This window comes from Prionailurus viverrinus, chromosome A2 (assembly GCF_022837055.1).
Source record: "Prionailurus viverrinus isolate Anna chromosome A2, UM_Priviv_1.0, whole genome shotgun sequence".
Taxonomy (NCBI): Eukaryota; Metazoa; Chordata; class Mammalia; order Carnivora; family Felidae; genus Prionailurus; species Prionailurus viverrinus.
This window is the reverse complement of record NC_062562.1, coordinates 82010260-82033131: the sequence shown is the minus strand read 5'-3', so window position 1 is coordinate 82033131 and position 22872 is coordinate 82010260. Positions and strand designations below refer to the sequence as shown.

Sequence of the window (22872 nt, the reverse complement as noted above, 5' to 3'; positions counted from 1 at the left end):
CTCTGTACTTAGGTTTATATTTTAATGATTTGCTTTCCTATTATATGGCTTCTGATGAACAACATTTAGAATCATAAACTATTACAGCTGAAAAGGGCCTTAGTGATCCCTAACTTGACTTTCTCATATTACAGACTTGGAAATGAAAGCCTACTTAAGTGGCAAGAAAGCAGAAGTTTCCTCCCTAAGAACACAAGTTCCATAACTACCATCCTAAGGTTCTTTTCACTGTATCATGACATGCTATTTTTGAGATGATCACAGTAACGAATGAAAATTTAGTTTAAATTTATATGTGGCTGACAACTTTTATGCCTGTTTTTTCATCTTTTTGTGTATAAGCAATTGTTGCAGCTAAACTTTGTATCAGTTGCCAAAACACATGCCTATCTTTTGTACATACAAACATAGTCAAAACAACTTTGTATTAAATACACAAGCAAAGGAAAGCTGTGATAAATAATAGTGGGTACTTAAACATAAACAAAATAAGGGACAAGCAATTTTACATCTGTTGATAATGATCTAGAAGTAGTTTCTTCTACCCTGAAAGATTTTCACTGAAAAGAACAGGAAATGACTCAAATCACAGATATTACCAAACTAGAAGCAGAAAAAGAAATAAACTAAATAACATAATGCTGTACCTTAGAATGCTATATTGTAAATGCATAAAAAGATTTCCAAAGGACTTGGATGAACTGTCAGTGTTTCAATATGTACTGTATACAACCTTTAATCCATTTCATAAATTTTCTTTACTTACCAGCACCATACAAGACACCTTTAAGTTAACCTTTATTGAGAGAGTTCATGTGTTGTCATATATTTCATAAGATAAACTTGAGTTCTTTCAAAAATGAGTCTCAGAGTAAAGGTAGACATTTAAAAGACATGTATTCAGCATGAAATTATTCAGTTAGTGTGGAATTAGTTTAATATCTTCATTTTTCCATAATGATTTAATTATTTAAGATGCACACTATTCTGACGAATGAACTAAAATATTAAACTAAATCCTTGGGGCGCCTAGGTGGCTTAGCCAGTTAAGCATCTGTCTTGAGCTCAGGTCACAATCTCGCAACTCATGAGTTCGTGCCCCACATCAGGCTCTGTGCTGATGGCTCAGAACCTGGAGCCTGCTTCGAATTCTGTGTCTCTGTCTCTCTCAGCCCCTCCCCTGTTTGTGGTGTCTCTCTCTCTCAAAAACAAATAAAAACATTAAAAACTAAATAAAATAAATCTTTAAGCTAAATTTTATGATTCAACTTATATTTATATACATTATCTAATAACATGATATATATATATAACACAACACATACATGTGATGTATGTTTATACATGTAATATGTTATATAAAAATTTAAATATTATTTTTAAATGCCAAATAAAGACAAAAAACAATAACCCAAGGGGAGCAAGGTAATACCTGAAACAGGTAATACCAAATTAACGTTCTCAGCTTCGAATGAATGTACAGACATTTCCAAGGATTTAAAGCTCTGGATTTTGTAGCAATATACAGTCAGTCCTCATTATTCGTGGATAGTGTATTTGCAAATTCACCTACTCATTAAAATTTGTTTGTAACCCCCAGATAATACATGTGGCTTTTGGGGATCATTTGCAGACATCCCTAGAATGGTGAAGCTCTGCTGTCTTGCTTCAGCTCTCATGGTGTAAACAGAATCCTTTCGGTGGTCTAAGTGTCACATTTTGTTTTGTTTCTTGTTTTCGTTTTTTAATTTTTTTTAATGTTTATTTTTTGAGACACACACACACACACAGAATCCAAAGCAGGCTCCAGGCTCTGAGCTGTCAGCCCAGAGCCCGATGTGGGGCTCGAACTCACAGATGGCGAGATCATGACCTGAGCCGAAGTTGGATGCTTAAGTGAGCCACCCAGGCACCCACCCCTAAGTGTCATGTTTTTTCACACTTTTGTGCTCCTAAGCTTAGTGCTGAAGTGCTGCCTAGTGTTCTTAAGTACAAGAAGGTTGTGATATGTCTTACGGAGAAAATACATGTGTTAGATAAGATTCCTTCAGGTGTGAATTATAGTTCTGTTGGTCATGAGTTCCATGTTAATGAATCAACAATATGAAAGAAGATGTTTTTAAACAGAAACATGTTTAAAAAAAGGTTACGTATTGATGGCTTGATAAAAGTACCATGACTAGAGGTTCACAGAAACCTAACCTAGTATGTCCCCTGGGAACAGTGACTTTGTAGGACATAACTACCAGAAATAATGGGAGACAAAGAGAAGATGCAGAAAGCCACAACTGGGGGAGGAGGGACACATAATTTGATTTTCATGATTTCTTTACCATGCTTTTATTGTTTGTTTTGTTTCAGGAATATGAAAAGAAACAAGATGTATTTTCAATATAGAAATAAAAATAAATACATTTTGTTTCTCCAACGTTGGTTATATGAAGTTTCCTAAGTGTCTGGAAATTAGATGACAGCAAAATTAGATGTCATGCCCCATGGATCTCTTCAATCCTTTATGATCCCTGGCTTGGTGGGTGGTATATGGTAAAAAGAGATACTGTTGATAGATGACAACTGATGGATATCTCAAGACTTCCATGGAATATTATAGTTTCATAAAATTCTAGCCTGAGGAGCCCTGAATACCCCACTGAAGATCTGGGCCATTAGCACATCAGATAACTGTATATATTCTGTAGTCTTCTAAAGAGTGGACCCTTGTTTGTTTATGCCTTATATTTCTTTTGAACCAGAACCCTTAAGAATTCACATAATGGATCTTTCATGGTAGGTCCGTACTAGAGGGATTTCTAGTCTGCATCTATGCTAGTGAGGTACTTGCAAGACAGACCAAAGAAACTATCAACTCTTATTCTAGTTTTAACCAAAATCAGGCAATTCTTGATCTCTCTATGGGTTGCTGAAATCAGGGCTTTGTTTTAAAGTTCTGTGAAATTTATAATGAACAAGGACTAAGACCCCAAAAGAATATTAAAATAAACATTATTTACTGTTGACATTTCAAATCAAGTACTTTCAAAAGTGAATGTTTAAACATTTCTTATCATAAAAACATGTATTCCCTAAAGAATAATCAAAGGCTCTTGAATTTAATACATAAGAAACTACAAATATGTTAATACATGTAGTATCAGTGAAAATATCTCAATGCTATAAATAATGATTGTCATTATATTCCTTTGGTACAAATAGAATCAAAGCGTTCCCGTAAAAAAAAAAAAAAACGTATTATAGGAAATGGAAATTTACTTTTGAAATCTGATCCAAATACAGTAAATGCAGATCCTCCCTTGAATATACTTTGAATAAGACAACACTAAGGAAGTCTGAATAGAAACCCCACCATATGTCGGTGCTAAATAATTTGTTTAGATTTGAAAAACAAATCTCTAAATGGGCATCATCTGTCAGTTCTGGGTTGAGGACAGATGTGGGGTTGGAGGGAAGATTCTGATGCTGCTGTGGAGAATGAGAGGTGATATTCGAGTCGGGGAAGACTGGGCATGAGAAAATCCAGGAAGACTTTCCAGCAAAAGGGAGGAGGCAAAAGGTCAAGGTCAGATGGTGGGAATTCCATAGGATTGGACAAAAGTTTTTCAAGCTTTTGATTATCTGATAGCTAGCTGCCTTCTTGAAAGCCTCTCTGCTGGTCTTCACGACACTGCACTCTTCTGGTTCCTGTCCTGTTTCTTTGACCATCCTTTTGGTATCTGTGGTTTCAAACTGATACCCACATTTATTCTGTGATGATTTCATACCTAGATGTCCAACTGTTTGGTAGATATCTCTAATTAATGGCTTGTCAATGTATTCCAAACAGAAGTAATACTTCTACACTCTCCCCAATCTACTGCTCCCTTCCAGTTGTCATTGCCACATTACTTAACTTCAACCAGAGTCGTATTTCATAGTTCTCCTTCTCCCCCCCCCCCCAACTTCTGATCAGTTATAAGCTCTCATGGCTTCTATCACTGCTTGGAAATAATGTCTGCAATGCCTTGACCACCCCTCCTGCCATCACACTAATACCTCTCATCTAGAACTCCCATTTCCTACTGGTTTCTAGTCGAAGATTCATCCCTAAGAATGGACCTGGGGTGGGGGGTAAGGTTCCTACTGTTAACTAACATTTGACAAATGCAGCATACATCACTTTTCTCTTGACCAGCCATAATACACTTTAGTGTATGACTGATATTTCTCAGAACCGCTTGTCCTGGGGCTCTATTTTCATATTACATTCATCAACATCTAGTTATTCACGTTCCAGAAAACACACTTTGGGAAACAATGGCTTGAACTATAAAAATGGCCTCTAAACTGCTCTCCTTGCCTAAACTTTCCCTTTCCAGTGCATCGAGTATTTCACTGATAGATTAATTTCTCTAAAGTACTTAACTCATTACAGTATTCCCTTGCTCAGAAACCTTCAGTGGCTCCCCATTGATCTAAGCAGTGATGAAGCACCAGGTTCCCACAACGTGGTACTAATGTACCTCCCAGTGTTATCCTTTCCCCCTACATGGCAGTGTGGCATAGGAGAAAACACATGAACTTTGGAGTAAGCTCCAGGTTCTTAAAAACTATAAAACAGGCTTTGAGTCCTTTCTTTGCTCATCTGCAAGTGCACTTAGTAACTGCAGAGATGGGAGGAGGCAGCGAGATAGTGAACATTCTCGCATAATTGTAGCACATACTCTCTGGCCCCATGGGTTATAGACTCACTAGGCAGGTTGAACCTCTGTCATGTTGTAGTCACCTAGTGTCTTCCTGCAGTAGTGACCAGTGATGTTTTAAACTGAGAACACAGAGGATCACCTGCCAGTGTCAATGAGAACTGATCAGTAAATCAGTACCTCTATCTGGGGAATTTTTTTACGGGTCCTGAAGGAGCCAGTTCCCACAGAAGGTCCAAGCTTTTTAGGTGGAATGTGCCACTGGCGCTTGGCTGGGGTGGGGGTGGGGCGCAGGGCCCAAGAATCAGCAGCGATGCTTGAAAAGCAAATCTCCAATTCAAACAGATGAAACAAAAGCCCACTGCAAGAGTCAGAAAGCTGCACTTTTATTAGATTCAGAAACTTTTTTTTGAAAGTTTATTTATTTATTCTGAGAGAAAGAGAGAGAGAGAGAACATGCAAGTGTGTGAGCAGGGGAGGGGTAGAGAGGGAGGGAGAGAGACAATCTCAAGCAAGCTCCATGCTGTCAGTGCAGAGCCCAATGTGCGGCTTGATCTTACGAAGCATGAGATCATGACCTGAGCAGAAATCAAGAGTTGGACGCTTAACCAACTGGGCCGTTCAGGCCTCCCCAAAACTTTTAAAAGTGCTTATGATTTACTTCAAAGTCCAACATGAAGAAAATACAAGCTCCTCAACACCCCTGCCTAAGAAGGAAAAAGGAATTTTTGTTTGATTTGATCACTAGCATAGTCTAAGTGCCTCAAATGGTGTCTTGCATGTAGAGGATGCTCAGTTAATATGATGGAGGGATGGAGGGAAGGATGGAGGGATGGATGGAGGGATGAATGGATGGAGCAAGGGATGGAGGGAGGGATGGATGGAGGGATGAATGAATAGTTGGATGAATGGGTGGGTGGTGGATGAATGAATAAATGATTGAATGGATGAGGCCATGGCATGCATTTTATATACAATCTAGTAGAGCACTGAATATATAGAAGATCCTTAATAAGTAATTGGCTAAATATATCGATTGTATCCCTAACCAGATAAGGGCATTTATAAAAAATAATGTACCTTAAACTAAATATTATTCCTATATATTTCTAATTTATAAAACATTTTCTATATTATCTATATTATCATTATTCTCTTTCTTTTAAAATTATTCATTCATTTATTTCTCCCCTCACAACATGGGAGTGTCAGAGCTTAAAAGCGGGTGAGGAGAGAAAAATGAAATTAAGAGATTAATTAGAAGGAGGATGTGAAGGAGATATTTGGCCAAATATCACAGCACAGCACAGGAACCAAATCTCAGTGAAGTTAATGATCTGTATATTCAAGAGCAGGTAGATCCAGGGCTAGAATCCATGTCTTCCAAGTATTCAGGAATAAACACAATCGCCAAAGTGTAAAGTGAGCCTGACACACTTAGAGAACATAAAGAGTTAGGGTGACTAGGGTATCTGGCTGGAATGAAGGGGATATATAGAAAAGTCATAGGAAATCAAATTAAGGAAATAACTATGAGATAGATTACAGAGTACCTTAAAACACAATAAAGAATCTAGATTTTTATCCATGTCAGTTATTTTTGAAATTATTTTTAAAGCAAAAAATATCCTTTTTAAAATAAGAAACCTTATATGAGATGCCAATATGCAAAACATCTAAAAAGGAGGTGGTTTCTCCCATTGGAACTATTCCCTCCTTCCTGCCTCTCAGCCTCTGAGGAGAAAAGGTTGAAAATTGATAAAAGGTTTAAACCAAGGAAAGTCATGTAGACATTTCTACTACGCTAGGCTAGGCTATGGCCAAAGGAATAGATAGTAACCCCTTTCTACCAGTTTTCTTCTGTTTTTCAAATAGATGAAACAAAAGTGCATGGCATGAGTCTGAAAGCTGCACTTTTTGCCATATTAACAAAAAAATTTAAGTGCTTAGCATTTCACCTGAAACTCCAACATGAAGAATATACAGAATCCCCGATGACTCACCCCATTCTACAAAGGAAAAAAAGACCATTTCCATTTTTGTAAACTTTCTGTTCTTCAGTCTGGGTAACTAGCACATTAATTTTTTTTATCTTTAAAAGCTAGTTTTTCCAGGGGCGTTAAGTACAATTTATTTCAAGCATAATTATTTTGAAATCCAAGATTTTTCTGGTGCTTCATAAACTAAATGGTAAAAGTGAAACTTGAGGAATCTGTACACCCAGGCAACCACAGTAATTCTGATGCGTATTATTTTGAGAATAAATAACAGGTTTTGGCAAGCTGCGTGTAAAGAGGACAGTCTCCTCTTCCTCTGTGATTCTGAAACTGGTGATGCAAGCGCTCCCGCCCTTTTCTGAGAACACAGAAAACCTGACTCAGGCAGGCAGCTGCGGCTATTAAAACAGCGCCGGCCCGCACGCGTCCCTGCTGGGGTGAGGGCCACCGCCGCTGCCGAGCAACGATGAAGCTAGCCAACTGGTGGGGGCTGAGCTCGGCTGTCCTTGCGGCTTATGGCGTTTTGGTTGTGGCGAACAATGAAACGGAGGAAGTTAAAGATGAAATGGCCAAGGATGCCTGCCCGGTGAGACTAGAAAGCAGAGGGAAATGCGAGGAGGGGAGCGAATGCCCCTACCAGGTGAGCCTGCCGCCACTGACCATTCAGCTCCCGAAGCAGTTCGTCAGGATTGAGGAGGTGTTCAAGGAAGTCCAGAACCTCAAGGAAATGGTAAATAGCCTCAAGAAATCTTGCCAAGACTGCAAACTGCAAGCTGACGACAGCCGAGACCCGGGCAGAAATGGACGGCTGTTACCTAGCCCAGGAGCGCTAGGAGAAGCTGATGACAACAGAGTTCGAGAATTAGAGAGTGAGGTTAACAAGCTGTCCTCTGACCTAAAGAATGCAAAGGAAGAGATCGATGTGCTTCAGGGTCGCCTGGAGAAGCTCAACCTTGTAAATATGAACAACATAGAAAATTATGTTGACAGCAAAGTGGCAAATCTAACATTTGTAGTCAATAGTTTGGATGGCAAGTGTTCATCTAAGTGTCCCAATCAAGAAGAAATACAGTCACGTCCAGGTATGTATAATGTCTTCTTACCATCTGTTCATGAATATTATATAGCTAGACAGGATCTATAATCATTAACTTTTGCAAAGAAGTTAGACAAAGGACAGATGAAAGAAATTAAGCCTTTTATTCATCAAGGTAGTACAGGAAAAACTAATATCTTTGCAAATGTGACCACAGAAACAAGACTTAATTACAAAAATCATAATTCTGTATCCATTAGAAAGCACTTTCAATTTCAAAGCTCTTGTTTGTTAATGCCAGAGCTACACACAAACCAAAGTAGAGAGATATTATTTCTTAATATTTTACTTCATTTCACTTATCTATCTCCTCATTGAAGTGTTTGAAGACAACACAGATAAGGCAGTATTTCCAGCTGTGCTTTGTTCATTGGAAGTCAGTTTCCTGTGGTTGGCTGACTGCTCCTCTCATGTGGCCACAGGAAATCTTTGCAAGATTTTAACTTATCTGCCAATCATAATCCCAAATATCTAGTGAAAACAGATTTTATAAATGGAATAAAAGCAGCTATATGGCTTCTTGTGTGTGCAAAACTTTTTGGTTTAAGTGGCACAAAAACATTTTAAGGGGAGAGTTTTGGCATGACAGAAGACCACAAACTTAGTTACCTACTGTGCCCACAAACTTGTAGCTGTGGCACTGGTTCCTCCAAGTGCTGGCTTTCCACCTGATTCACTGCTGCTGATGGTCTTGTTACACTTTGGAAAGCCATCTCTGCATTAGGACCTCCACTTACCATGCATGTAAGGTTGAAGGGATATGGTGCCTGGATGGAGATCACATTCATTTGGAACAAGCACCTCATGTGTGCTCCATCCCCAAGGAATCTGCTAGGGATCTGAAGGTGGGGCTTTCAAGAACCACTGTTGCTAATACTCCTGCCAGCCCGTATCTGAACATACCCTGAATGGCAAGGCAGAAGTTCACATCTCAGGTGACATCCCTGGGTGCACACTAGATTTGCTGCTGCATGGCAGCTTGTAATGATATGAACAAAATTCTACCGTCTATTTTTATACTAAGAGTTTAGGGGAAATGTTGAAATACTTTGAGTTCTAAATACACATGAACAGATTTTGTTTTGATTTGAGTAGTAACTTACTTTATCTGGCCCAAATCCTTATAAAAATTATCTAAGAGTAAATACCTGTATTTTATTCCTACAGAACCATCCTGAACATAACCACCTGTTGTTCTTTTCTAGAAACCAAACATGTGAAACACTGGCTAAATACGTTCCAGATAATAAATTCAGAATAAGAATGTTGGTATAGAGAGTATGATGCTAAGTGAAATAAGTTAGTCAAATAAAGACAAATACCATATGATCTCACTTATATGTAGAATTTAAGCAACAAACAGATGAACATAGGGGAAGGGAAGGAAAAATATAAGGCAAAAAGAGAGAGGGAGGCAAACCATAAGTTCTCTCTTAACTGCAGAGAACAAACTGAGGATTGCTGGAGGGGAGGTGGGGAGATGGGCTAAATGAGTGCTGGGCATTAAGGAGGGTACATGTTGTGATGAGCACTGGGTGTTGTGTGTAAGTGATGACTCACTAAATTCTGCAGAAACCAAACTACACTATACATTAACTAACTTGAATTTAAATAAAATACTGGAAAGAGAAAAGTGTTTGCAAACGTATGTGTGGAAGCATTAAAAAAAGGATATTGGTATATTATTGAAAAAAATCTTTTTTTACTTGAGTTTCTTAATTTAGTTGTCAAGAAAGTAAAATAAATATGAATTTATGATCAAGTCTGTACATTAGAATTTTAATACATAATTTGGAACATATCCTGTAAAACTTTCTGGCAGAAGAGGATATCAGCCCTGTTAGGTGAAAGGAAATAGAAACTCTGCTTCTTCTGTAAACATGGAATGCAGTTCTAGAAGGGTTGGAAGCATCTGACCTTTAGGACCAAGGAATGCAGTAGTTACAAGAACAAGCTTTACAGCCAGCCAGGTCTCAGTACATGTCTTGGCTCTACCACTTAATGCTTCTGTGAAGTTGACCAAGCCACTGGTTCTCTTTGACCCTAACTAAGTATCCTCACCTGCAGATTGGAAATAATACCTACATCATAAGGTCAACGTGCAGACTAAGTGTGAAAATGTTATCAAGTCTTTGGCAGAATGCCTAGAACACATAAGTAGCACTCACTAAGTATTACTAAATTACCAAAACTATTTTATTGACTTCGTTGTTGTTTTTTGTGAACGTTGTTACTATTATTACCAACCAAGAGTATGTTGGAGAGCCTTGTCTGCTTTATAGCACCAAGTTCTTATTCTGAGGCTTTAATAAACATTTGCTAAACAGGTTCAAGTAAGTTTTGCAGAGCAAGGTTTCATGAACACCACTGACTAAATTATCAAACTGCTTTTGTACATATAAAGAATTCTTCATATGCATCATTTTTAGTAACAAAATCCAATGTCTTTCTCTTCTTCCCCCTTCAGTTCAACATCTAATATATAAAGATTGCTCTGACTACTACACAATAGGCAAAAGAAGCAGTGAGACCTACAGAGTCACACCGGATCCCAAAAACAGTAGCTTCGAAGTTTATTGTGACATGGAGACCATGGGGGGAGGCTGGACAGTGCTGCAGGCACGTCTCGATGGAAGTACCAACTTCACCAGAACATGGCAAGACTACAAAGTAGGCTTTGGGAACCTCAGAAGAGAATTTTGGCTGGGGAACGATAAAATTCATCTTTTGACCAAAAGTAAAGAAATGATTCTAAGAATTGATCTTGAAGACTTTAATGGTGTCAAACTCTATGCCTTGTATGATCAATTTTACGTGGCCAACGAGTTTCTCAAATACCGTTTGCACATCGGTAATTATAACGGCACAGCTGGAGATGCCTTACATTTCAGTAAACATTACAACCATGATCTGAAGTATTTCACCACCCCAGATAGAGACAATGATCGGTATCCCTCTGGGAACTGTGGGCTCTATTACAGTTCAGGCTGGTGGTTTGATGCATGTCTTTCTGCAAACTTAAATGGCAAATATTATCACCAAAAATATAGAGGTGTCCGTAATGGGATTTTCTGGGGCACCTGGCCTGGTATAACTGAGGCACACCCTGGTGGCTACAAGTCCTCCTTCAAAGAGGCTAAAATGATGATGAGACCCAAGCACTTTAAGCCATAAATCACTAAACTCATTCCTCTGGGTATTTATTACCTAATACGGCAATTAATTCCTTGAGCACTTTGGAATATGTTTTATACTCCTTTACTATGACTAAAAATTTATCTCTAGGAATAGGTTCTTATGCTACACAGCATTTGAAATAAAGCGGAAAAAGCACACATTTTATAGGCGTCTTTTGTTGCTGTTATACTGTTATCCAGATGAATATTTGCAAAGCAATTAGGAGTGTTGAGAATTACACATTAGATTTATGATTCCCTTAATTTCTATTAATTGAAAGATTTTCTATTTACTTATGTTACTTGCTATAATTATGAAATCATTGTTTATTTAGCAGGCTGGATTTTTACACAAGTAATCTGTATTTTGATTGTGACTTAAATACCTTTTTTTCAGGCTATAGTCAGTTATTGGCTATTTATGTCTCTAAATACTTTAATCCTCATTCTGAGATAAACCTTCTCAATTTATGGCATTTCTTTTGGGTCAGGAAGACCCTACAGCATTTTAGCTCCCAGGCAAAGGGAAATATATGTAATTAAACCTGTTCATGTACTATTTGTGAAATGTAAAATATTTGTCATTTAAAATATTTTGGTGGTAGCATAATGTCACTCCTAAAAGCATTCAGAAAATTAATTCAACCTTAAAGACCATGATTTAAAGGTTATTAATTCACAGTTGATAACTCTTTAGGTGTTGGATGGTTAAAACTGCTTTACTATAAAAATTAGCTTCCTTTGCTTTGGTTGCACAACAGTTTTTAATTTAAGATTGCTCATTACTGTGCATGACTACTGGTAGGCTTTCTTTTGGAAGGGTAGGTGTGGGTGGGAATGAAGCATTTATTTATAGACTAGATTACTCTGAGGGCCAAAGCATTTATATCCAAAGCAATATTTTCATTAAGTGATTCACTTCATATAAAGCTAAGTTTTATAAGACATATGTATTTTGATATATATAGAATAGTAGTTCAAATATTATGTATATCTCAACCCTAACTGGTGTATTGCTTATATTTTTATCAGAAAATTTAAATACAGGTGTTTATTTTTTTTAACCAAACTAAAATATATGAAGCTTTTATAACTCACTAATTCTGGAGTGCAGACCATTTTTTAAAGATTATTAAAAAAAATAGTGTGTTAAATTTAATCATAGTAAAAAAGGGATCATTTCAGAGAGAACAGTGGTATTCTGTTGAACATTTAAAATATACTCTAGAATAAAATTTGAAACAATACACTATACTGTATGTGAGTCATAGAAATGTATTCAGTCTTCAATTTCTAGTTTGTTTCTACCACAGTAACTCAAAATATACTCAAAAAGATGCAACTTTACTCATAATTTGAAAATAATTAAGAAGGATAGTAGCTTTAGGAAACAAAGTAACTTTTTCAAATATTGCCCTTTATAGAAAATTCTAACCAAAAAGAAGCAAGATACTCTTAAAAATATATGACATACAAAGTTTTCAGGTACACATGATGAAAATTAAGTTATTATGAATACTATTAAAGTATTAAGGCAAGAGAAATGCAAAGAGAATTGTGACAGCCAAAATACAAAATATCATGGTACATTTCAAAAGCTTCATATCTACTCAATAGCATAACAGATGTAAATGTAACTGATTTACACTTTTATTCTTTTTTGTTTTTTTAAAAAAATTAAGAAGATTTTTATTTTATACAATGTATTTATTTCACGTAAGAGAATTTTCATTTACTATCTGTAATTGTTGATATATGCATAAGTTTAAGTCAATTCCCATGATCAAAAATGGACTCATGAAGCAGGATCTGATCCTCTCAAACTTCTATTTCTCACACTGAAAAAAGGAAAATATACGGACTCTGCGCAAAATACAGTTCTAAAGAAAAATAGCTCATAAAGTGAGTATCCACTGATATAATGGGAATGAGATTATCATTTCAGAAGATTTGCCAAATAATCCATTAATCCATGTAAATACTCAAAAGCTGCCTTTTATCTTTCCACTTATTTCAAAGGATCAAATTTTATTTTCTATTATACTTTTATGACACTTTTCCAATAAAAAATTCTGTGACATAGAAATTCGTTCTTGAAATCATTTCATGTCATTTATAAAATATATTTTATACTTTATCATTTCATGTCATTTATAAAATATATTTTATACTTTGCTAATCTTTAACATGTTGATGGAAATAGATTATATCTGAAAGAGCGTTTTGCTTTAACATATTTATTCACTAATATGTGCTAATGTTCACAAATGTGGATTGATTATTAACAAATTGGTTCCATTTTAAAGGCTAATATTTGTTATCTTAATAAGACTTTATTTCTAAACTTTATCATTCTTTGAAAATGTTGACTAAAACTAGTCCTTAGAAATTCCAACTGAGGGGCACCTCGGTGGCTCAGTTGGTTGAGCCTCCGACTTCCGCTCAGGTCATGATCTCCTGGTCCGTGAGTTCAAGCCCTGTGTCGGGCTCTGTGCTGACAGCTCAGAGCCTGGAACCTGCTTTGGATTCTGTGTCTCCCTTTCTGTCTCTGCCCCTCCCCTGCTTGTGCTCTCTCTCTCTCTCTCTCTCAAAAATACATAAACCTTAAAAAAAAAAAAGAATATAAAGTGAAAATAGAAGTCCTTAAAAAAAAAAGATATTCCAAGTGAAACTGATCCACTCATTGCTAAGAAGAAAAATCAGATTTTTCCTATAGGCAGTAACGCTTCAAATGAATGAATGACACATCTGTCCAATAAAGAGCTTAAATATACAAAGTATAAAAGATACTCTAGTAACAAAATTTGCTGGTCCTTATTTTTGAGTGGCTACCCAGGGAAAGGTTTTAAAAGTAAAAGTTATGGGTAATGTCATCATGATAAGCTTTTATTTAGAGTTCTTCTTTTCTCTTATGTATAAATAAGTTTATGTCTCATGTCTTTTAACCACCCTATAAAATAAAAGATTTAATCTTCACCTCTATTTATTTCTGCAATATGGAAACATTAAATATTGTTAGTAAAATAATATTTATATATTTACTCTTGTCTGAAAAGTTGCATAATGTTCACCTAACTAGACTTTACCTTTGACTCTTTTTGAAGACTTTAATGAGTTCTATTTCATTAACAGGAAGACCATTATCTCACTTCCCTCCAGCATACTGTTGACACCTTTGAAATACAAAAGTTTCCGTTTTGTTTTGCAGCATTTAGCTCCATCTTTTTCCATCATTAACATTCCTGCTGGCTCAGCCCTCATCAACTCCTTTGGATAATGCAAATGCTTTCTCAGAGTAACCTATGCATCCAGTTTCCATCTATTCCAACCCACCCTCCATTTCACTGTCAGAGAGACTATTTAAAAATACAGTTGTTATCATATTATTGCCCTGCTTAAAACCTTCCAACAACTGCTCATTTCCTATATGATAAATCCAGCAAATAAACCCCCTGTTCTTGCACAATCCCCACATTCCCTGAAGTTTTCATTATTCTGTGTATACTGTTCCCTTGGTCTAGATAGAAGGCCATCCTCTACCAGAGTTTTGTCTTCTTACTGCTCGTGATCTAGAGCAGGGACTCAGAAGCTGGACTTGTTAGGTTTGAATTTCAGCTCTACCATCTGCAAGTTGTGGGATCACAAACACAGTCACTTAATCTCACAGTCCTTTGGTTCTTTCAGTTATAAAATGATAACAGTAGGGGAACCTGTGTGGCTCAGTCCGTTGTTAAGCATCTGACCTCGGTTCAGGTCATGATCTCCCCGTTGGTGAGTTCGAGCCCTGTGTTGAGTTCTGTGCTGACAGCTTGGAGCCTGGAGCCTGCTTCAGATTCTGCATCTCCCTCTCTCTCTGCCCCTCCCCCACTGTTCTCTCTCTCTCTCTCTCTCTCTCTCTCTCAAAAATAAATAAAAACATTTAATAAACAAAATTTTTAAATGGATAACAGTAGAATCTGCCCAATAGAGTTATTGAGAGGATAACATACGAAGCACCTAGAACATATATATGTATCACCTTCTCCCCATCCTCCTCTCCCTTCTCCTAAATAGTTATCTCTTTTGGGCATTCTGTTCTGGTAACATTAGGAGGGGGTTGGTACCCCTCTTCTTCGGTCCTGTACCATCCTATATATTCCTTATTATATGTACATTATTCAACAATTGTCTGGGTTCTACCTTGAAATCAATCTGTTTGGCTAGGATGTAAAGCCAATTTGTGACAGTGTTGTTATTCAAAGTGGTTCATAAATATGTTACCAAAGAGAGCTGTAGTCTGAGGAAGCTGGAGTTATAACTGGGGAAGGAGCAGATACTGTCAAATCTGAGGATTTGGGAGATTGTGAACACAGGTGAGAAGTGGTTGAAGCCAGGGGGAAATTTGGCAAGAGAGAATCAGATATACTATAGACTGGGTACATACGTACACTGGCAAACCTCTAATTTAGAAGGGGTTCTGGGACCGTGCCTCTGGGTCCATACCACGCATGGCAGTACCAGAACAGACCGTGATTGTTCTACCCGTGTTCCTAAAGAAAAAAAAGTGTTTTTTTCATACTTCTTATACCATATTATAATTTTGAAATTAATTTTAATCATACCAAATTCATGAATGGTTTAATTTAAAAAAATTACCATGAGACTAAAGACCCCTTTCTAGACCACCTTTAATTCCAATCTCCTCCCTCTCCCCAGAGGTGACAAGAGAGTTGGCTGAATCCCAACTAATTTCATCCTGTGTCTTGCCAAAATGCAATGTCTACTGAATCGTATTTATGCCAGGTTTCTTTTGTTTACTGATTGGGAAGAGTTGGAAGTGAGAATAGAAATGAGGGAAATTGGGTATACTTGGAGAACTCACTCCCCTGAATTCCCAAATGTGAATGAGCCACCTTTGCTCCTTGAAGTGGCCCCTCTCCCCACACTGAGGAGGCTCATCCTGTTGCAAGAGTGTTGCTTTCTCTTCTGAGGGAGAGATCTTATTCTCCATGAGGCTCCTTCATCCCACTCCTCAGCCTCTCCAGACCTGTAACCAGGGCATGCTCTCATGTAAATTATGATGTCAAATTTGAGGAGAAGCCTTTATACAAATTTGTGAATTTTTATCAGCAGAAAGCTGGGGAATACATGTGGGGACAGATTTTGAGGTTGCTAGACTAAGGAAGCAAAAAACAGAATTTCAAATGAGACCAGATCGGGGCGCCTGGGTGGCGCAGTTGGTTAAGCGTCCGACTTCAGCCAGGTCACGATCTCACGGTCCATGAGTTCGAGCCCCACGTCGGGCTCTGGGCTGATGGCTCAGAGCCTGGAGCCTGTTTCCGATTCTGTGTCTCCCTCTCTCTCTGCCCCTCCCCCGTTCATGCTCTGTCTCTCTCTGTCCCCAAAATAAATAAATGTTGAAAAAAAAATTTAAAAAAAAAAAAAAAAAGAAAAAAAAAATGAGACCAGATCTATTGATATGGGTATATTTACCAGAAGTTCTGGATTCTGTGGGCTAGCTTGAGCAGAGGTGTTTGCTTCTAATAGTTCCTTTGATTAGTTAACGAAAACCTAGTTTCGACAGCAGCTCACGCTAACTAAAAAAAGAAGCCAGAAATGTCTTGGAACGTAAAGCCTTGTGGAGATAGAAATGTTGGAGTGGATTCAGGTGTAATTCATTCAAAAAAGCATTTACTGGGGCGCCTGGGTGGCTCAGTCAGTTAAGCATCTGACTTCAGCTCAGGTCACGATCCCACGGTCCGTGAGTTCGAGCCCCGCGTCAGGCTCTGGGCTGATGGCTCAGAGCCGGGAGCCTGCTTCCGGCTCTGTGTCTCCCTCTCTCTCTGCCCCTCCCCCATTCGTGCTCCGTCTCTCTCTATCTCAAAAATAAATAAACGTTAAAAAAAAAAAAGCATTTACTGAGTGTATACCATGTGTTTTAGGAAGTCAGAGATACATCAGTTACCAAAAACCCTGTAGTCAGGGAGTTTATATCTTATCAGAGGAGATGAATAAATAAACAATATATTAAAATGCCATAAAAATTAAACAGGATAAGGGATATAAGGAGTATGAGAGGAAGGATTCTATTTTACATAGGCAGTCTGGGGAGACCTCCCTGAAGAGGTGACATTTGAACAGTCTTAAAGATATAAGAGAATGAGCCAGACAGATAGCTGGGAGAAGATATCCAGGCCAAAGGAGCATCAGGTGCAAAGGTGCTTGGCCTGTTTTAGGGTCCGCCAGGAGGCCAGTGTAGGAAAAAGCAGACAGTCTAAGACAGAGGGGGGTTGGAAGATGAGATCAGAGGAGCTGGGGAGCTGGGGTGGCGTGGCAGCTGCCAGACCATCTAGACCTTAAAAGTCATGGTAAGAATTCTGCCTTTTCCTCCACATAGGTAAAAGCCCTAAGGGTTTTGACTAGTGGAGGTACATGATCTCACCCACTTTGAAAAGGGCCACTCTGGTTGTTAAGTGGAGAATATGACTGAGTCACAGTCATCTGACAGTGTTGGCAATGATCTTGGAGAGAGATGTGCACCATGGTGGTTGCAGGGAAGTAAGTCCTGCAGGCAAAGCTGACAGAATTTGCTGACCAGAGATTGGTGGGGGCGGGGGTGGGGGGGTGGTGAGAGGGGGTGGGGGGGTGGATGGTGAAAAGATCAGAGGGATCACAGAAAATGACAGGACTTTGGCCTGAGCAACTGTGAGGGACGGAGCTGCTGTTCACTGAGGTGGGGAAGGCTGCAGGGAGAGCGTGTCTGGTAGCTGGCATGGGGTGAGGGGTGGCGATCAGCAGTTTTGAACATTCTAAGCTCAGAGATCGATAATCCATCCCAGCGGATGGCATTTTGAGAGCATGATGTACGGAGAAGACATCTAGGGTTCAGAAATGCAGGTCTATATTTAGAAATACGAGAATGTAGATGGTAAGGCAATCATGGGCCTCAATGAGATAACCTAGTAAGTGTACATGGAGCAAAGACTTTCACAGAAGAAAAGTTGGAGATAAGGAGGAACCAGCACAGCTGCATTCCCCCCACCCTGCCCACCCTAGAACTAGGTCATTTTCAGAGGTCACAGGGCTGCTGCCTTATGGAGAGGGCAGAGATTTATTCCCACCGGAATCACAACTTTCTCTAGATTATTTTAGATTTAGATGTGCTTTTTCTTGCTTCTGTCAGCAACAGTATTTTGTTGAGAAACCAGATGTCTTTTTTTTAATGTTTATTATTTATTTATTTTGAGAGAGAGAGAGAGAGAGAGAGAGAGCAAGGGAGGGACAGAGAGATCGGAAGAGAGAGAGTGCCAAGCAGGCTCTGCACTGTCAGCACAGAGCCTGACAAGGGGCTCAAAGTCACAAACTGTGAGACCATAACCTGAGCTGGAATCAAGAGTCAAACGCTTAACTGACTGAGCTACCCATATGCCCCAAATTACTGCATGTCTTATAAGCAAATACTGTATTCTGTAAATGGTATTCTATAAATCATTGCTTGTGACTTAGGCTGTCACTTCACAGAGAAGGGAGGAGGGTCACCTATTGAAATCTCAGATACTGCATCTTCTGGGACACAGCACCTTGTGAAGTTGGAGTGCTGTGATGTAGGATACGGTGTGTTTATGTGTGTGTGTGTATATATATATATATATATATATATATATAGCAAGAGAATTATGAGCTAGGCCACAGACCAAAAGTGTTCTTTGTTAACAGTGTAATGCTGAACTCTGAGTAATCATGTATGGTCATTTAAAATCATTAGGGTACTAGTTTGCTGTGATTATAAACCTTTAGTTAAGCAGAGACTGGTTTTACTCTTTATTTAAAAATTGTTTTTTCATTATTTACTTTTGAGAGAGAGAGGGGCAGAGCATGAGCAGAGGAGGGGCAAAAAGAGAGGGAGACACAGAATCCAAAGCAGGCTCCAGGCTCTGAGCTGTCAGCACAGAGCCTGATGCAGGGCTCGAAGCCCATGAATCGTGAGATCATGACCTGAGCCAAAGTCAGACACTTAACTGACTGAGCCACCCAGGTATCCTTACTCTTTATTTTAGAGACATTAATGATCTCAAGGCTTGTTTCTTTCAAAAACATTTTCCAAAAGTTATCCCAGTTAGCAATAACCAAAATCTTCTGTTTCTAATGGCCTTCAAAGTGTTAACACTAGAATGGCTATAAATGAATCTGACAGGCAATTTTTACTTAATGTTGGGTCAAGCTGGAAATGGGTGTAGTCCTCTGTATATGGGTAGGTTCCCCTTGTGTGTGTTTGCACACATACACACACTGATGAACATGTATGATACACATGCAGGCTTATGTATGCTATTTGTGACACATGCTATAATACGCAAGGAAACCTGCCCACTGAAATAAAATAGATATGCAGCTCATAGAGTCAAAAGTCAATACAAAAAAAAAATCACCATGAGCCAATAGCTACCATATTTTGAACAATGCTATTTATTTATTTATTTATTTTAATTTTTTTAATGTTTATTTTAGAGACAGAGAGACAGAGCACAAGTCGGGGAGGGGCAGAGAGAGCCAGAGACAGAATCTGAAGCAGGCTGCAGGCTCTGAGCAGTCAGCACAGAGCCTGACACGGGGCTCGAACCCACAAACCGTGAGATCATGACCTGAACTGAAGTCGGACGCTTAAATGACTGAGCCAGCCAGGCACCCCTGAACAATGCTATTTAAAACAGACTGACATTGGGACGCCTGGGTGGCTCATTCAGTTAAGCATCTGACTCTTGATTTCCGCTCAGGTCATGATCTCACGGTTCATCAGTTTGAGCCTCACATCAGGCTCTGCACTGACAGTACAGAGCCTGCTTGGGATTCTTTCTCTCTCCCTCTTTCTCTTCCCCTCCCCTGCTCTTGCTTGAGCTCTCTCAAAATAAATAAATAAACTTTAAAAAATAAAATAGACTGACATAAAAGAACTTCAGATAGTTTTCTTTAAATCCCCTGTAACAAATTCTGTGGATTCATGCTGCTGTTATTCCTTGAACTGGAATATTTCTTTCCTGTCTCTCTTTTCCTCCACAAGCCCATAGCCTGGCTCCTTCTCCTTTGCTCCTTTTACTCCTTGACAACTGCTGTCAGGTCAGCAGCCTGCTGTTCCCATGTCCATATTCAATTCTGCCTCTGCACTTTTGCTCACCTAACGTCCCAGGGGTAAACCAAAACGAAAACTATGATCTAGCTAACTTGTGATCAGCATCTTCCTAGACATCACAAGGTATCTCAAAAAGATCTGCATTATTTTATCAGCGATTTTCAGAAGGAAACCCACACTATACCTCTCAGAATATAAATTCTTCCAAAAAAATCATATTTAAAAATAAGTAGCCTTTTTGTCTTAGCCTCTTAAAATACTTGATATTACATTTATGTTTATTATTTTAATAGAAATATTTATTATTTGCCTACTATGTGTATAGCATGATGCTATATGTTTATCAAAGTATTTTGAATGAGACTTTTTCTAAATAATAATTATATAAACTCTCAAAATCTGAGTCTAATCTCTAGCATTCAAAGTTTTCTCAAGTAATTAAGGATGATGCCATTTAAGACAAATTGCTTCTCTCTTACAAAAGGCCTTATGCAAAGGTTCATCTTATTTGGGAATCATGCAGAATTTGAAAACTCGTTCAGTTTCTATCTCTGGAAATTGGCTTTCTCATTTCCTGCAAGAAGCAAATAGTTTGTGCTCATGTACAAGTTTATCCAAAGACGGGTCCACGAAACTGTTTGCTTACATTTATTTCCCATTCAGTAACTGTAGTATCAAATTTTTACCAGTTAATTAAGTAACCTTTTTAAATTTTTGTTTAGAGATTCTTCCTTCTGAATTCTAATAATGATAAGCAGCTGTCACACGCCGAGTGCCAGTCTTGTGCTGGACACTTTCCTTGGAGCATTTCCAATGTTTTCTCTGCTGTGAGTAATGTTGCAATAGGGAGGTAATGTTTTACACTTAACTAAAGTCTTCCCTGAAAAAAAAAGCCCAACAATTAAACCAACCTCTGTTCCCTAAAACTTGTTGATCATCTGTAGACCATTACCCATTTTCAGCTTTCCTGGCTTTCTTGGTATATTTCTCATGAAATGGGCTAATTTTCCATGACAAATTACCTATGGTGATTCCACGGTAAAGTACACTCATAAGTAAATTTCAGTATCACCCCTGCTCTGACTTTCTATGTGAATTTTTCAAGTGGAAAATGATTCCAATTAAATCTCAATTTAAAGTGAGGCATGTTTTTTTTTTTTTGTATCTTAACAACACAATTACATAATATTCTGGTGACAGGAGATATTTTAAAAATTAATACATTTTCAAGGGTGTTAACGTCCCTACTTAACCTAGCAGTTAAAATTTATTTTCTTCCTGCAGCGAAGTCAGAATTTATAACAACTCTGACAGAAAAGGCCAAACAAATATTCTATGCTCTCCAAACACTGTTTTACTTCCATGGTTACATGGCAGAATTCACTGATGAAAACATTCTGCTTAAGTACAAATCACTTTGTAAGTTCTTTGGAAGCCAAAAGATCTCTCATGTAAATGCCAAAGTTCTTATTTTCATTTGTTACATAAAATAATTCTTTAAAAATGTAAACATCACTTACGAATGAATGGTGTGATGGTGACTTTCTATTTCTGTTCTATATTCAAGTAAAAATTTTCTCTTTATCTGATCAAGTCAACGATTGCAAATCTACAGAGGCTCTCATAGCATGGGTAGCTATGCAAGATGGACAGGAAGACTGACATTTGTATGATGAATACGGAGTTGGTGTTTAACATGTTGAACAACTAGAGTAGAGCTTCTCAAACTGTGTCCCTAAGGTTCTGCAGACATAGTTCATGAATGCCAAAAAAAGCAAGGGTAGGAAGAAGCCAAGAGAGTGTGTGATGTAGGAAACACTGCTCGCCTAGTAAATAGTTCTGATTTAATTTCATATCTTGGGAGTCCACCTTAAATTTCACTTAAAGGACAGGTTTGTTTCCTTTTTTCTTTTTTTTTTCTTTTTTTTTCAACGTTTTTATTTATTTTTGGGACAGAGAGAGACAGAGCATGAACGGGGGAGGGGCAGAGAGACAGGGAGACACAGAATCGGAAACAGGCTCCAGACTCCGAGCCATCAGCCCAGAGCCTGACGTGGGGCTCGAACTCCCGGACCGCGAGATCGTGACCTGGCTGAAGTCGGACGCTTAACCGACTGCGCCACCCAGGCGCCCCAAGGACAGGTTTGTTTTCAAAAAAATATTTGAAAATCATTGCCTCCCCACTACATATCTGTTTGGGGGCTCAGCCCGCAAAAATAAAATTCATATAGATGCATGACGATTCTAACCTGGCATGGTATTTCTAACTTTAGACATTTAAATCTCTGAAGTTTTAGGTAGACTCGATGTGGTTAAATGCATTCAGAAAGTTGGAAGACATTTCCTCTTTAAGTTTGCTTTGTAAAATAGTGATTCAGTAGTGTGTGTGTGTGTGTGTGTGTGTGTGTTGTGTGTGTTTTGTGGGGTTTTTTTTAGTAGAAGGCTCTAACTAGTTACTATGAATATTCATTCTTTGAAAATGACTTGGCTACACACAAGATGGTAAGCTAATTAAGAGTTTGCTAGGAATATCAAGACAAACAGCATAGGCTTCCTGCTTTCAATGTTCCTAAGGCTACTAGTTTAAAACACAGGAAAGAAAATGGTAAGTGGGATAAGGTACAGGCACTATCCAGGGAACTGACAGAAGCAAAAGTGATGACACTTTGTCAGGAAGAGGGATGCTTGAAGAAAAAGATAGGATCTGAGCTTTCCTTGAAAGATGAGAACAATGAAGCCCAGAAATGTGAAGGAGACCACTTCTGGGCTGGGTATGGGATGAGCAAAGGCATCGATCAGC

The 22872-nt window shown here is 38.3% G+C and overlaps 2 protein-coding genes across 6 annotated transcripts in view; one reads left to right on the top strand and one right to left on the bottom strand.

The window, feature by feature from the left end:
* Positions 1 to 22872, bottom strand: part of CCDC146 (coiled-coil domain containing 146) — a 114662-nt gene that overhangs the window by 65469 nt on the left and 26321 nt on the right. The window lies entirely within an intron of this gene.
* FGL2 (fibrinogen like 2) lies at positions 7014 to 19705 on the top strand. Of its 2 annotated transcripts, XR_007150478.1 has the most exons (3): positions 7014 to 7776; positions 10258 to 11158; positions 19695 to 19705. XR_007150478.1 is itself a non-coding variant. In XM_047850787.1 (2 exons), the coding sequence occupies exons 1-2, from the start codon at positions 7161 to 7163 to the stop codon at positions 10962 to 10964; spliced, it is 1323 nt and encodes a 440-aa protein (XP_047706743.1). In that variant the 5' UTR covers positions 7014 to 7160; the 3' UTR covers positions 10965 to 13052. The 2 variants fall into 2 exon arrangements, 1 of the variants encoding a protein (XP_047706743.1); XM_047850787.1 differs by lacking the exon at positions 19695 to 19705 and having other exon boundaries at positions 10258 to 13052.

Excerpts from the sequence above, each read along its gene's own strand:
- FGL2 (XM_047850787.1), top strand. The coding sequence starts at position 7,161 with ATGAAGCTAGCCAACTGGTGGGGGCTGAGCTCGGCTGTCCTTGCGGCT. Across the intron at positions 7,777-10,257 it reads AGAAATACAGTCACGTCCAG|TTCAACATCTAATATATAAA; the intron begins GTATGTATAATG and ends TTCCCCCTTCAG.